The 16208-nt window shown below is 33.9% G+C and overlaps 1 protein-coding gene across 1 annotated transcript; it reads right to left on the minus strand.

Moving 5' to 3' along the window:
• Positions 1 to 974: 974 nt before the first annotated feature.
• On the minus strand, positions 975 to 7348 carry LOC132617021 (probable galactinol--sucrose galactosyltransferase 1). The gene is made up of 14 exons (XM_060331865.1): positions 7195 to 7348; positions 6457 to 6658; positions 5594 to 5844; positions 5391 to 5481; positions 4818 to 4866; positions 4624 to 4715; positions 4432 to 4539; positions 4211 to 4345; positions 3531 to 3941; positions 2820 to 2961; positions 2651 to 2718; positions 2421 to 2555; positions 1924 to 2141; positions 975 to 1615 (listed from the first exon to the last, which is right to left on the minus strand). The coding sequence occupies exons 2-14, from the start codon at positions 6645 to 6647 to the stop codon at positions 1239 to 1241; spliced, it is 2268 nt and encodes a 755-aa protein (XP_060187848.1). The 5' UTR covers positions 6648 to 6658; positions 7195 to 7348; the 3' UTR covers positions 975 to 1238.
• Between the last annotated feature and the right edge of the window lie 8860 nt (positions 7349 to 16208).

The following is a 16208-nucleotide window of genomic DNA, read 5'->3' on the forward strand; positions in this document are numbered from 1 at the left end:
GCTGAGCATAATTTGTTTGCTTAATGTATAAGAAATAGAAACAAGCGGTAACATATAAACAAATACTAGCTGCATCTTAATTTATAATGATCATAATACATATATATATATATAATTCATTTATATTTGACTGGACACGAGTATTGAACTTGCTATCTAATTAAATAAGTCATAAATATTTGTGTATTTATAAATTATCTTATCAAGAGTAATAGAAGAAATTTAGTAGGGGTTTTGTTATGAATTTGGAGATATTCAAAAAAAGTAGTATTTAATTAAAATTAAAGTTGCGTTTCGACGTACATTTCACTTGAAAATTGTTGAAGTTTGGTAAGCAGAAAAAGCTTTTTACTTGAAAAGGCGCTTAAAACCAGTTTTTCAAACTTAAAAAAATCCAACGTAAAGTTGAGTTGAGAAATTGACTGATATATACGTTCTTTGAAACAAAAAGTTGAAAAAAGGTATAGTGTATCATTTCTTCAAAACAGATACATATATCAAAACGGAGAGACAACAACAACAACAGCCCAGTGAAATCCCACATCTTGGGGTCTGGGGAGGGTATAATGTACGCAGACCTTACTCCTATCAAGGTAGGATGGGTTCTCTCCTATCAAAACGGAGAGAATAACAAAAAAAGAAAACAAAGATACCATTATGTTATAGGAGGTAGAATGAATTACTCCTTTAACAAGATATAAGATAATTGTGTGGTTAACTGGTTATACTCTAATATTTTGTGTGTGTACTGCTGCTATGTTACGTTGTTATAGTCAGCATCAAAACACACTTGAAAGTTGTCAACTATGAGTGAACATGAAAGTGTTAACATTTTGGTACCTTGAGAGTTTACTTGTGGACTAAAAGAAGGGTTAGTGCCTCTTCAAGGATCTTTATTAATAGCTTAAACTCTTTTTACTGGTCTGGCGATGTTAGATGCTTCTGATCAATAAAACAAGAAGAGGAAACAAAGATTACGAAGAGCATCTATTTGAGTCGATCATTTCCAAGGCTCAAATAACTAAGATACAGGACCAATAGACCATCATTTTGCTATGAAATCTCTTAACAAATGGATCATACATTAAGTCCAAGGCTACAACATCAGGACCTCAATGTCGGATATTGCCCTCTAGATTTCAAATATCAGGAACTGGAAAGGAGAGACTCAGTTTACAAGTCTACACCTCATCCAATGATTTTACCATTTGTACATCACAATGATCATCTTGCACATTTCACACTTCAACCGTTACATCCCAAAGGTATAACTCTCCGTCAGGAACTCTAAGATTAAGGGTGACTAATCCAGAGGATTCGTCGTAATCAAATTGTACTTCTTCATCGTCCAAGTGTATTCGTTTAGGCTTCATAGATGAATAAGCTCCAAACATGCCACATCCGCGAACCTTCATGGAGATTAGTCCACTTCTCTCTGTTTCATACTTCAACTCTTTGATTGCTCCTCCTGAATTGAACATATTCAATAGACCAATCGGAGCAAATCTTGCTCCTGTGGACATTTCGTTGATTGGAACCACTGTAAAGACTTCATATTCTCTCGCCTTCAGAGTAATTGGAATGCATGCATTTTTAGGAAGACAGACCAATTCTCCTGCAGTATTCGAAATGTTAAACAATTAACCAAAGGCTTTTCTGCTTTAATTTCGCATACTTTAAGGGCATATTTGGCCCTTTTTCGCTTATTAATCAATTAATTAGCTTAATCTGGGGGGATTCAGTTAAATTAAGGGTGTAATAGGCCCAACAATTGAACTGTAAGGACATATGTTAGCAAAATTATTAACAAAGAGCATATATGCTCAATTTTGAATACTTTAAGGGCATATTTGAACCTTTTCCGTAAAATTAATCAGGTCAGCAAAATGAACATTATAATAGAAAATGATTAGAGCAACTTACTATGAAGATGAGAATAGAGAATGGCATCTCCAGTCCACCCATCATGAGCAATCCTTGGTAAGTAATTAACATCATTAGCGCGAACAATCCCAGTTATCGTCCCTGGTAGACAATCGTGGATTAGATTCTTCTTCCCGACCTTACACCAGCCAGCTCCTTGGCAGTTGAATACACCGACTACTCCGGTGCAATCATTTAGATTCCAAATCTTCAAAAGACTGCATATACATAAGCAAGATTAATGTACATTACAAACTACAGTCAAGCCGCTCTATAGCAGTATCGTTTGTTCCGATACTTTTTGGCTGCTATAGAGGAATGCTGTAATAGAGAACATATAATATAACATAACATGAAAGATGGGTTCCACAGAAAACGTGGTGGTTGTAGTGAAATGTTATTATAGAGGATGACTGTTATAGAGAGGCTTGACTGCATACCACCGTTGAAAATGATGGTTTCCTTTTGGATTGAGAACTATCTGATCAACCAATTACCTTATCCCATCTCTTGCTGGATCAGAAAACAAGCAGTCTCTAGTTGGCCTTCCTGGAAGTTTGGCGCGTAATATGGAACCATCTGGAAGTACAAGCTTCTTTAAAAGATTAAAGTCGTGCTGTCCAGGCTTGTCACTGCATGGAAACAGGCACAGCCATGAGACAATATTAACCAGAATTGAATTGTACACCAAATAACTAGCCGTTTCTAAGATATATATAAGCAGTACCTGACATAAATAGCGCAGCCTCCAACAGCCCGTGCTGCTCCATGGTATTCAGCCATCGGGTGCACACTCTAAAATATTAAACCACGGTTAGCATTTTTTAGTCAGTTGAGCTCTTTTTTGGGAAGTAGGTAAGTATACTAACAAACCGAGATTCATATCATCAACTCACATGAAACATATCCCAATCAGGCTGCATGAATTCCCCAAGGAAAATGGTGTTGTACGCCACTGATGCTATGTGAATTGTGTGTGATGCAGGATCTCGTGGCCAAAAATCATCCGATGCTCTAATAACAGCTGAACGCTTTGCACTACACAATGAAGGAGAAGTGAAATCAAATCAGAATATGTGAAGAGTATCTATAACTACTACTCCCTCCATCCCATTTTATATGAAGGTGTTTGACTTGGCACGAAATTTAAGAAATAAAGGAAGACTTGAAACTTGTGATCTAACATAAACCATAGAAATTTGTATGGCTAGAAATCATTTCATTAAAGCAAAAACGTAAATTTAAAGTTGGAACTTTTACGAAACATAGAAAGGTGTCATTCTTTTTGGGACCGACTAAAAAGGAAAGAGTGTCATATAGATTGGGACGGAGGGAGTAAAAAATAGGAATTAGCGACGCACAAATTCTGTAGCTAAACAGCAAAATCCATCACTAATCAATAGCAAAATCCATCACTAATCCTATTTACCAACGGATTATCATAAAATTCTATTAGCTACGAGCAATTTAGCGACGGATTAACGACGAAGTTTCTAGCTACTTCCAGTTTTTTTGTAGCTGTCTATTCACAATATTATCTTTCTTAGAACTGATTCAGCTTATAACATTTACAAGCAAGAAAGAGAGGGAGAGGGAGACAAAATTACCTGAACAAAGTATCATTACTATGGCTCATGCATGAAATAATTCCATTATCAGGAAAATTTCGAGCAATAGATGCCTCTAATGCTTGATGATACTTTCTTGCGAGTTTTACTCTTCCACCATGACCAGCTCCAAGTGTTTCAAGGATGTTCTGAACATCTACTTTAACTCCATCTATGCCCGCAGAAGCGAGGTATGAATGCAGTTCATTATAGAAATTATAGACTTTCTCAGGGTTCACTAGACCAAGACCGTTCTTTATCAAGCTATCCAAAGCATCATCAGGTTCTTGTGACTCAGCCCCAGGAGATGAAACCGGGAAAGATAACTTGGATTCATAGTGTTGCATCTCAGGGACACCAGGTCTCACACCGCCCCAGTAACCAGCAAGTGCATGCCACACATACACATACCTAAAGTGCATGGTTCATAGAAGCAACTAAATTAGTGGATAATTAAAAGGACGACACCTAATAGTTGAAGCATTATTAAAAGGACAGGAATTAGCGACGGACAAATTATGTAGCTAAACCGCAAAATCGTCGCTAATTCAATTTAGCGATAGATTATCATAAAATTTGTTAGCAACGAGCAATTTAGCGACGAAGTTCGTAGCTAATTTCAGTTTTTTTTTTTTTTTTTTTTTTTTTTTTTTTTGTGGTGAAGATATTGAAGAACATACTTTAAATTGTGTTGGTCTTTGACATTGGTAACAACATGTCGAAGTCCCATTGCAGGATCATTAACCCTATGACCTTCCTTTCCATCTTTTTGAAACTTATGGTTCTCTTTGATATGAGTTAGCCTGTTTGCGAAGCTGAAAACGAACCAAAGAACGATCAGAACGTTTAAAGGGATTCATAAGCAATGACAATGATTTTAAATGTTGTTCCATCTACTCACTTTGCATGGTTATCAGCAATGGATTCAATGCCATTGGGATCCATACCGACTGATTGCCATCCATCATCAATGAGTACAAATTTTGGGGGAATACCTCCTTTCTCCAAACTGCAAAAGACATAGAAGTTTAAGCACCTTACACAAAACAGGAATTTAGAATGCTTTTCAGTATCTAAAAGTTACAGTTGTTACCTCTCTAAACCCTGCTTCACTCCCTCTGAAGTAACGGTAGTGTAGAAAGCATCCCACGTGCACCATCCAAACCAGTTCAGCATGTCTGGCATCTGAACCATGACAAAAACATGATGTTATATCTATATAAGACTATATTCAGATGTAATGATGCCAATAGCACTTACAGCAATCAAAAGAGATTCAAACAGTACCTTCTTTCTATCACGGTGACAAAATGTTTGTAAATGCCTCTCCACTGTCCTGCGTTGACAATGTATTTCAACCATCAATTCCATTTCGAATAGTCAAATGTCTAAAATTGGTGCAACATATGAAATCTCAAGCAGAAAGCCCAAGCTTCACAATTTGCGCCAACATTATCGCAAACTTCAAATTTTGCATTATGCATAAATAAATTTGATGATTACTTAGAAATGAAAATAGGTCCGGAAAAACATCCAAAGATAAAATTCAGATATTTATAAGCTGTCAAATTGAGGAACCGTTGCATATATATTCAGGACAATTCCATTTTGGTAGAGTTGAAATAGCAATATCTCGACAAAAGGTGCTATACATTTGCCTTTTCTCAAGGCATTTCTTCCGAAAAGACACCTTTTTCCCATTACCATATATTTTGGCCTTAAGATGACACCATAAGTTATAGCAAATGCAAAGACATATGACAGATTGAAGTTAAAACCAAAAATTGAGGACAATGAATCGGATACTTGAATAAGGAATATTCAAGAATGGAAACTAGAAAAGAAAGGAATAAAACATACTTGACTGCACTAGTTATGACATCAAAAGGGTCCGGTCCAGCAGCTACGAAAACCAAATGGCTTCCTTCAAAATCTTGCACAGCAGGATCTCCTATAATGAACCATCACCATTAGCATCATGAAAATTGATAACAACCATTCTTGCAAATCCAAAACATATGAATGGAGATTGTCCCAAAAAGAAACGATCAAAATATTCATACCACTTTCCAGGCATATCTCTAACTCGTCGTTTGAATTCCCTTGAAGAACAGCCCTAAAATCTCCCTCCAGAATAGGCAAGAAAACAACATAAAATGCTGAATTTTCCTGGTTGTCTTGATCAAAATTTGAACCATCATTTCGTTCCACAATCAAAAATTGGGTCTCAAATGGTATATCTTGGCCGGATGTGCCCATCCTTTGTGTCATCCACCATAACTTGAATCGAAAACCACACATAAATCTCAATCCTCTGCAAACCATAATCAAGCATCCACCGCATAAATATTTTCCTCTTAAAACCCCCCAAAAGAACTTAAAAAACCAAAATCAAAATGCAATCTTTACATTAAACTCCAAACATTATCAACATTTAGATTAAGAACAGGGAAAGCCTTAATGAAGTTAAAATATAATCATCTCTACAAACCATAATCAAGCATTCAACACTCAACAGGTAAATAATTTCCTTTTAGAACCCCCAAAAACTCAAATCAAAATGCAAGCTTTACAACAAAAAAATGCAATATTTACATTAATAATAGGTGAAGCCTTAATGAAGTTAAATATAAAATCCTCAGTGAACCAAAATGAAGCATTCAAACACAAATAATTTCCTTTTAGAACCCACGTGAAACTCAAAGAACCAAAAATCAAAATGCAATCTTTACAGCAACAAAAAGATGCGATCTTTACAGCTAAAAAAATGCAATCTTTAGACAAAAACTCCAAACACTCTAAACACTTAGATTAAATACATGGGATGCCTTAAGTTAAAACATTAAATGCATCATAAAAAAATGCAATCTTAACATTAGATTCGTGAAGGAAAATTCAAAATTCAAAGCTAAGAAGAAGAACATACTGGAGTTTGCCAATAGGGAAGACCCTGTGACTACCAATTCTGTCTGAGTTAACACCAAGGAATGCCCCATTAGTGAAAGCTTCACCATTTGGCTGAGTAACAATAATGTTTTCATGAACATCTGTCAGAATGCTTTGTCCCAACACATTCAGCTTCCTTTCAGCTACACAAATTCCTGCTCCCACTGTCATCTTTATTCTTCCTATAAAAAAACAAAACACAAAAAAATCAACTAAAGTATCCAAAGAAATACCTTTTGTACTTTGTCTTCCTAAACCGTAAACCAAAAAAAAAAAAAAAAAAAAAACTATAAAAATATAATCTTTGTGTCCTCCTAAGACCAAATGACAAGAAATCTCAAAAACCCCACAAGTAATAAGCAATGACAGGATCAAACTTTTCCAGTGATTGATAAATAATGTAAAAAAAAATATGATCTTTGTCTTTCTAAGACCAAAAAACAAGAAATCTCAAAAACCCCACAAGGAATAAGCACTGAGAGGATAAAAACCTATGCAGTGATTGATAACTAATGTGAAAAAAATATGATCTTTTGTCTTTATAAGACCCAAAAACAAGAAAACTCAAAAACCCTACAAGGAATAAGCAATGACAGGACCAAAACCTGTATAGTGATTGATAAATAATGTGAATAAATATGATTTTTGTCTTACTAAGACCAAAGAAACAAGAAATCTCAAAAACCCCACAAAGAATAAGCAATGACAGAATTAAAACCTGTATAATGATTGATAAATGTGTAAGATTTTTCAGAGCTGGAAAGTGGAGAAAGAGAAGCTTGAGTGGTTAATATTTGCCGGGTTTTGTGCCTTTTATACTGATTTTTTAAGGATACGTACAATGTTGGTTCATCTCATCAAAAAAAAAAAAAAGTAACCATTATGATTTATTTATGATATATGAGCTATTGCCAAGTGGATGGTGGAACCAGGTGCACAGTTATGCTCCAATCTGGATCTTTAATTGATTTTTTTTTTTTTTTTATCTTCGAGTCTTTTCATTTGCTTTCTTGATTAATTTTTTTTTAATTTTTTTACCTTTCCTTTTCTTTTTTTTTTTATGGCGGGAAGCAACACATGGAGCTGGAAATATATTCCAAAATAATCTAATTCACTTATTTTAGGTGATAATTGCATAATTATTTGCTTTTACAGAGTTGATTGATCATTTAACCAAAAAAATTTAGATTGTCGATATATAGAAGTTAAATTTCTCATTTAATTATTTTATAATCAAACATTATGTCGGCATGTAAATTGAATACTCCCTCCATTTCTAAATAAATGGTGTTTTAGGTTTTTTATTTTGTTTTAAAATAAGTGAGGCTTTAGAATTTTAAGAAGAAATTTATCTTATTCTTTCAAAATTATCCTTATTTACATAATCAAGAATCATTAAGTAATTTTTTTTTAGACATTGATTGGGGTAAGTTAGTAAAAACACTATTAATTTTTTAGGAATGAATAATTTCTTAAAGATGTGCATAATCTAAAAATATCACTTATTATGAAACGAAGGGATTATAATGTATGTGTTTGGGGTTTCTTCCAAATCAATTCGAGGAACCAAACCTTTTTTTTTTTTTTTTTTTGTAATTCCATGATTGCTCGGAAAAGATCTAGAGGAAGACAACTAATTTGAATTAGCAATCACTAAGCAGTTGAAAATATCTGGTTTCTTTTGGTTTTGGTAATTAAACGAAACGTGAAAGGTAGGAAAAAAATATCACGGGTCTGCAACAAGTACGATCCACACGACCACAAAGGACACTTTTTAATTATCATGTGACTAAAATTGGATTTTGTGAATTAGTCTGCTTTCTTTTTGACTGATTCGATTCAAATCATATCGTGATGACTTGCATGGGAGATGTCAATAAATATGTCATCAAAGCATTTAAATTTAAATAAACAAGGAAACTGTGGAAGATAAGCAACGGTGGAGCGTGGAGACACATCAGCTTGATGTGTTTATGACAAAACCACATCATTTACAGCTCGGATCCTAGCTAGTAGGATATGATTCACCCATTAATCAAAGATTACATTTTGTAAACTCAAAATTATACTAGGATTTTCTCATTGTTAATATATCTTTTTAAGCTTAACTATATGATACTCTTCACTCGTCTAACTAATTTAAATTCGTGCTCTTCTAACTAATTTGAATTCGTGTCAACTTACCGAATAAGTCCACTAAGAATAGTAAATTGTTAATAAATTTCTCATTTCTCAAAAGCATTTTTAGTTTCAAAATTTGAAAGAAGTTGGAAGAAGACTTAGCTAGTTTCGAACATGCTAGTTATGTTCTAGTAGCGGGTATAATGTGAAATTATCTTTCATATAACGAGTTAAGCTGTTAACTATTATTTAACTCGATTTCATTAAGCTTATCTTAGCTTAAGTAAGTTTTGAGCGTATTATTAATTTGTTTATTTATTAATTTGGTCCATGTTACCTCGTTTGTTCGACACTTCTAATGAAATATTATTCAGAATCGATAAGTTCTTGGGTAATGTGCAGTTGAAGTGAATAACAATCATTGTCCAATTATTGTTCTCTCCATTCCAAAACAAGACAAACATATGTTAACCTTAGTGTTGAACCAATTTCCTCCATTATTTGTTCTCCGCATATAATGCCCAGAATTATTTGAGATGACATATGCAATCATGTTACATGAATCGTTACTTGCAATATTAACTTTCGTTTTCTTGTCACATGCAAACTGCTTCATCATGGCTCAGTCGCTTTCATTATTTTTATTTTTATATCGCTTTGAATTTCTTGACCTTATCTGACCCCTTTTATGCTTTCTATTGAGCCGAGGGTCTTTCAGAAACAACCGTCCTACCTTGATAGGAGTAAGGTCTTTACACTCTATCCTCCCCAAACCCCACGTTGTGAGATTTCACTGGATGGTGGTTGTTGTTGTTCTTGTTCTTGTTGTACTGTAGTTCAGTTTTCAAGCATATCGCAATATAAGTAATTAGTAATAATTTAAGTCTCTACCAACACACACAAGCTTGAACTTTCTACAATAGTTCGCAAATTTATAATGTTTTTCACATGAGTTTTTGCTTTTTGTAGTTCAAAAGCTGAAGATTTATCGGGCATTTGATAATCAACTTCAATTTAAGCCCAAGTTGGTATTTTCAACAATAATATCAAAGCTAATTGTTATATTAACAACTAAACGATCCCTCCATCCTTAATTAGAAGTCTCAGGTTCAAGTCCTTGTGATGTGAACATCTTTAGTAAAGAGCGTTTCCCCCATCTAATGAGTCATACACAACCCGAATCTTGATTAGTCGGATCAGTGGATACCGAAATATATACAAGATGGTGATAAAAAAAATAAAAAGATGGTAGGAATTTGTACATCAACACATCACGTGTTTCGGCTCCATTTTTTATCTTTGACAATACTCAACTTAGTAGTAACAAAATTATATGTTTGATTTGAACCTAAAGTCCACTTTCTTAATTACCATAATATAATAAGCTAATTAACACAAACAAAGGAAGCTGAGAGACGATAAAAACTCAATTATGATATCCCATTTGGACAACTTTTCTTGTGGAATTAGGTTTCTTCATTTTCAAACGTTACGTCCTCCGAGTCGACGGATATTATCTTCGACTTTGCAGAAAAATATGCCTTAAATACGACTTCCACAAACTCTTTTGCCAAATTTGTCTGATATAGAATTTACTTCTTTGATTGCTCCACTCCAGTTGAATGTATCAGCAAGAACAATAGTCCAACAGGGAAAAAAGAATCCCCACCACTCGATTTGGATAGAGTTGAGCTATAATTGATTTTTTGTTTTTTGGTAACTTACATAAATAGCTGCCTTTTATTGGCATCTAACTAGATATAACTATAAAATGCAAAATTACTAAGCGTAGCTACTTTACTTTAAAAATGTGTGTATTTCTATTTTTTTGAAATATAGAGAAATACAGTGAACAGTAAACATGCTCCAGTGAAATCAGGAGCTATTTATGGAACATATTTTTTGAAATACACGGAAATACAAAAATCGGGTTGAGTAAAAATAGGCTATATTTTTGGAACAAATTCTTCTTTTTCTTTTTAAATGATAAGTTAAATTAAATCAACCATATTTCACGCATTCCATAACAGCTCACGAATCTCTCTCAACTTTTATCACAATCAAAACTTTTTGAATTCAAAAACTACTAAAGATCTGAAAACTTCCAAATATAGAAAAATATACGCTGCAATGCAATAAAATATGGCTGGTTGTTTAAGAAATATAAACTTGTAGTATGCGTATATATAATGGAATACAATGAAATATATCAGAAACTATTTCATAAATTAGAAATACAAAATGCAGAATTACATTGAGATACAGTGAAATAGAAAAATCGCGAAAACAAAGTAGAGCAAAAATGGGCTCTACACAAAAAATAAGAAGATAAATACAGTGAAATAATACACTGAAATATACTGAAACATTTTATCAAACACTTGGTGGGCATGAAGCTCCACAACTCTCATCAACGGTGTTTCTACAACTTCCACACTAATCACAAATTCACCAAAAATCCAAGAAGAATAAAAAGTTAACAACTTTGAGAACAGTTCTTCTTTTTCATCAAATTCTTCTACTTCCTCTGAAAACTAGAAGTCCATGGAAACAGTATTTTGGCAAAAATGGCAAATTAAGATCTTGGTTTCTCCTTCTTCTCCTTGAAGAGAGATACACCAGAAACCTTCACAACTTTGAATCTGACACCAGGAATATCTCCTACGGCATGACCCTTTCGACCAAATCCGGCAATCAACACCTTATCATTTTCTTCAATGTAGTTCAAACAACCATCGTTAGGAACGAATGCAGCGATCTTCTTCCCGTTTTTGATCAATTGAACCCTAGCACATTTACGAATAGCAGAGTTGGGCTGCTTAGCCTCAATACCTCTGCAAGTCATTTCAAATAATTTTGACTGTTTAGATACAAGGGCCACAAATCAATAAGGCTAAAGGAGAACAACAGCCATAAATAGAGGGTCCAGGCAAGGGAAGTAGATCCCACAGATCTGGGGGCAGGAGAGGGAACGGAGAGAGAGAAAGAGAAGGGTGAGGGAGAAATAGATTTGAGAGGTGAGAGAAAACTAATTTAAAAGAGAAATTTGTGAAATACAGGACACTAGTTATGATGTGTAATTTAAGAAAATATTTTAGTTATGAACAATAAATAAAATAAAAGGTAGTTACTATTCATAAATAGGTTTTAGAAGTAGCTATGACAAGTAAAATTTCCTTTTTTTTTTTTAGTTACATACTATGGACTCTATTTTGATCTTTACTACAGCCTTGTCTCCCAAAATCTTGTGTTGTGCTCATGGGTTTTACACAAGTATGTTGGACAATTTAATGCCAAAGCCTCAACAATTTGGCTTGTGGGCTCACAGATATAAACCCATCTAAATGTGGGCTCAAATTGCCATCCAGTGAAGGAAAATAACTTTTTTTTTGCGTGGATTGCCCTTCATTTGCGGTGGTCTTTAAGTTTTGTCCTTCAAATAGGTGGTCTTTAAGGTTTGTCCTTCGCTAGGGACCCCTTGGTCACAGATTCGAACTCCCGCTCAGTGAATTTTTTTTTTATTTTTTTTGCAAGGCAGAAGTTGTAAAAAAAGGCAGAATTTGCATGGGGCAGAATTTTTCTGCAAATTCTGCCTAAGGCAGAGTTATATCTTTTTTCTGAACTTATGCATTGCGAAATTTTTTTAATCTTCGCCTGAGTCGGGGTTTGAACCCGTGACCAAGCGGTCCCTAACGAAGGGCAAAATTTAAAGACCACCATTTCAAAGGACAAAACTTAAAGACCACCTCGTAATAAGGCCATTCCTGCTAATTGGCCGAAAAATGATTAAGGCTTATTCAGTGTTGGGCTATGCTAATCCCAAAACCCATAACCAAGCTGATTATATAATATTTTTATTGACCTGTATAATTAATTTTATATACCTCGTATAATTTTGTGTGTGAACTAAATAATATTGTATGCAGTAATACCTCATATAATAATTATCTTTCGGATGTGTTTTTTGTAAATAAAATGAAAGAATAGAGGGATGAGTAATAGGAGATGGAGGATATATTGGTTGAAGAAGATAGATAAGTTGGTAGATATTTATCATTAAATCAGAGAAATAAATGATGGATAAATGAAAATAAAGAAAACAAGATATCACTCCCTGATTTAGGGGACATTCCCATTCGTCACATATTTATTTTCAAATGTTATAAATGTAATAAATAGTGTTCTTTTGTAGAATATGAAAAGTTGTGCTATTTATGTTTTTAATTTTTGTATAGTGACTTATGATGTAATTTTCTCAAAAAATAATTTTAAAGACAACCTGAGAAAAGGACAACCATTAGTGCTTATCATTAAAGATCAATAGTTTTTTAATAATTTGAAATATTGATTTTATATATATATATATATATAGACTAATTTCACCAGGATATGACAAGTACAACAATCAAAGACCAACAAAGATTTAAAATGTACTATTTCCTATAGTAGATGAATGCGACGCAAAATGGTACTTAATTTCATTGAAGAAGTGCGTCATCAATCGAAATTAACAAATGGGGTCAGTTTCAACTAAATTGAAAGGAAAAAAAAAAAAAGAGGAGCGATTTGAAGTATGGTAGAGCACAACTGTTGCTGACACATTAACTAATTCATTACTGCAATTTCGGTGAGTTTTATATGAATTCTTTACTCTATCTAGAATTTAAAAATGCTTGGGAAAACGTTTCTAAACGCGTTATCCCTGCTTGAATGCAATTATCATGCTATAGTATATGCAAGGAAATTCGTCAGATATTTTTTGGGATAGCTATTTTTTGGGATAGCTGCTTAATAAATGACTCTCCCTTTACATGTCTTGTAACTTACGGATTTTTAGATACAGTTTAAAAGACTTTTTTACATAGATTGAAAATCATATGTAAAAACATTAGACGATAATTGTAATTTTGTATGTTATGCAAACGTTAGACGACAATCTAATATTTTGTCTATTAAGTTGAGTAGTATATAAGCAAATATTATGCTCGAATCTAACTTGAAAACATTTGCATAAATCAGCGGCATATATGTGGATATATCGAGGGGTCAATCCTACTAAAATTGGGGTCCAAACAAACAGAGATTTGTATAAAAGTTTGTAAGGGACGGCAATAGTCAATGAAGAATAGTGACATTTCTCCAAATTAGGGGATGTGTGTATTTTGTGGAGTGAAAAGGAGGGGCTTCTAGAAGCATTGCCACGTGCTAAAGGACAATACTTAACGATGGGCTTGTAACCACATTTCAATAGCTCCGTGAATGGTTTAACGGAAAGTCAACCAAGTTTATCATGGTTAGTGCAGTGAGATAACAAAAATTTACTCGCATCATGTATTTAAACAAGATCAATAAATATAAAATATATGCTTTATATATATATATATATTTTTTTTTTAAATTTAACTATGATTAAGTGATATGCATTTCATATTAATAGTTTACTTAGATTTGAATATCCGATGTGAATAACTATTTGCCGAGTGAGATTTGTAAAACCATTTATATTACATGTGTAGAGTGAATAATATGTCCATATCCTTTTATTTGAGGTTATTTCTATAACTTGTCTTTTGATGGGAGGTTTGATTCTTATTAGCTTGTATCTATCGAGAGTTTTAACAATCGTATAAGTTTTCTCACAAATTTCATGTGAGATGACCTTTTCTAAATGGCATTTACTGGCATTACATGTCACTATGAAACATGAGTTGAGTTTTAACAAAGGTGATTGATCATCTATAGTACCCAATTAACACTTAAATAACATTATAATCTTAAGATAAATTTAGTAGGTACGATAAATCATCACTCAAACAATAGTTAGTAACAAAAATACAGCAATCATTAGACCCTTTAAGTCAAGCATTAGGGGTCATAATCTCACCATCTCAACAAGCTAACAGCCCATAATAGAAGTTCCCTGTTGTTTAAAGTTATAAAATGCTTACAGCCTGTCCGGATGGTTGTTAGCTATGGTATTGTATGTATTGTCTTGTTAGTTTAATATAATGTTTATGTTGATTGATAGTTAAATTTTATAGTATTGTATTATTAAATCTATTACTCCTATCATTTTGTGCAATGATATATTTGGTGTGATCGTGTCGTTACCCTATTTTATATTTTTCTTTTTAACTTTACTTATTATTTAATCAATTAATTTTATTCTACCCTACCTTTTTATATTAGCTGTATCCTGTACTCTATCTTCATTTTGTAGGTTTACCTTTCAAGTTGTTGATGTGTGATATTATGTAATGACGAAAAAAGATTCTCGATCTATCCAAATATTGTATTCATCAAAGCAACACATTACAATACAATACAACACATGATGTATTATGAAATACTAATGTGTAGGGAGAGGCAAATCTACTATTTTTAGAACATGGATTCACCATAAAAAACAAAAACAAAAAAGGAAAAAAGTGTGTTTAGTGGGAATTGATCTCTAGTCCTCTTAGTAAATAACTCATCCTTCAATCAAATGCACCATTTAGCCTTCTTGTAATATGTGTTTCAGCAGGTAATATTATGGAATACCAATTTTTAAAAAAATATATACACAAAATACTTAGTTTTTCAAAGAGATCATGTGTTCACGTGCCCCAAATTTAGTTACTAAATTCGCCCCAGTGTAGCAATCATCCAAACAGAGTGTTAGTTGACCAATGGATTACCACAAACCCACAATGTAGAGTAATAAAACTCATTTAGTCTAGAAGGAAAAGATGCCTCGTCAGCACACAGTCTTCCTAGTTCCAATTGTAAACCAATAAAAACGGTGGGTGCTCAAGATTCCCCCTCGTCTTTTTATTTTAGTTTATCTTAAAAGGCTCACCATTTTGTTTTGTTTTATATAAAATCCTCTTTCTCGCCTTCTCTTTAAATTATAAGCTAACTCTTACAACTTTCTTCATTCCTTTCAAAATTTTCCAAATGATCCAATCACTAACTCTAGCAACCGGAGTCTTCCTCCCTTCTACTTCCACCGCCGGCAACCGCCACGTCACATTTCCCCGACGGACTAACCGGAGATCATCTGTAAACGCCGCCGCCGTTGCCGAGGCTCCGCCGGCGTTGGAGAGGAGAACGCCGGCGAGTCTGTACGATGTGCTAAAGGTAAAACAAAATGCGTCAGCTAAGGATATTAAGGCGGCTTACCGGAATTTAGCTAAACAATACCATCCCGACACCGCATCTTCACGACCCGACCCGACCCGGAATTTCATTGAGATCCACGAAGCTTATGCGACGCTATCGGATCCTGTGTCTAGGGATCTCTATGACCTCAAATTAAACGTGAGCTCTCGCCGACGAGGTTTTGGGATTAATGGGTCGGAGTTTTGCCCGACCCGAAGATGGGAAACGGATCAGTGTTGGTGAGATGTTAGATGATTAGGGGACCCCACATTTTGCCGCGTTAACATTGTATTGTATACTATCGCAAATGGCATTTTAGTTAGGAGATTTTAGCTCGTGTATATAAGTATCTTCTTATTTTTTGTTTCCATTTTTGCTTCCTTGTGAGAGGCCAATTGGAAATTTCATTATTGAGGCTATGAGTAAATACATATTTCACAGTTTCATCTCTTCTCCTTTAGTGTAAAA

Source organism: Lycium barbarum, chromosome 11 (genome assembly GCF_019175385.1).
Source record: "Lycium barbarum isolate Lr01 chromosome 11, ASM1917538v2, whole genome shotgun sequence".
In the NCBI taxonomy this organism is placed as follows: domain Eukaryota; kingdom Viridiplantae; phylum Streptophyta; class Magnoliopsida; order Solanales; family Solanaceae; genus Lycium; species Lycium barbarum.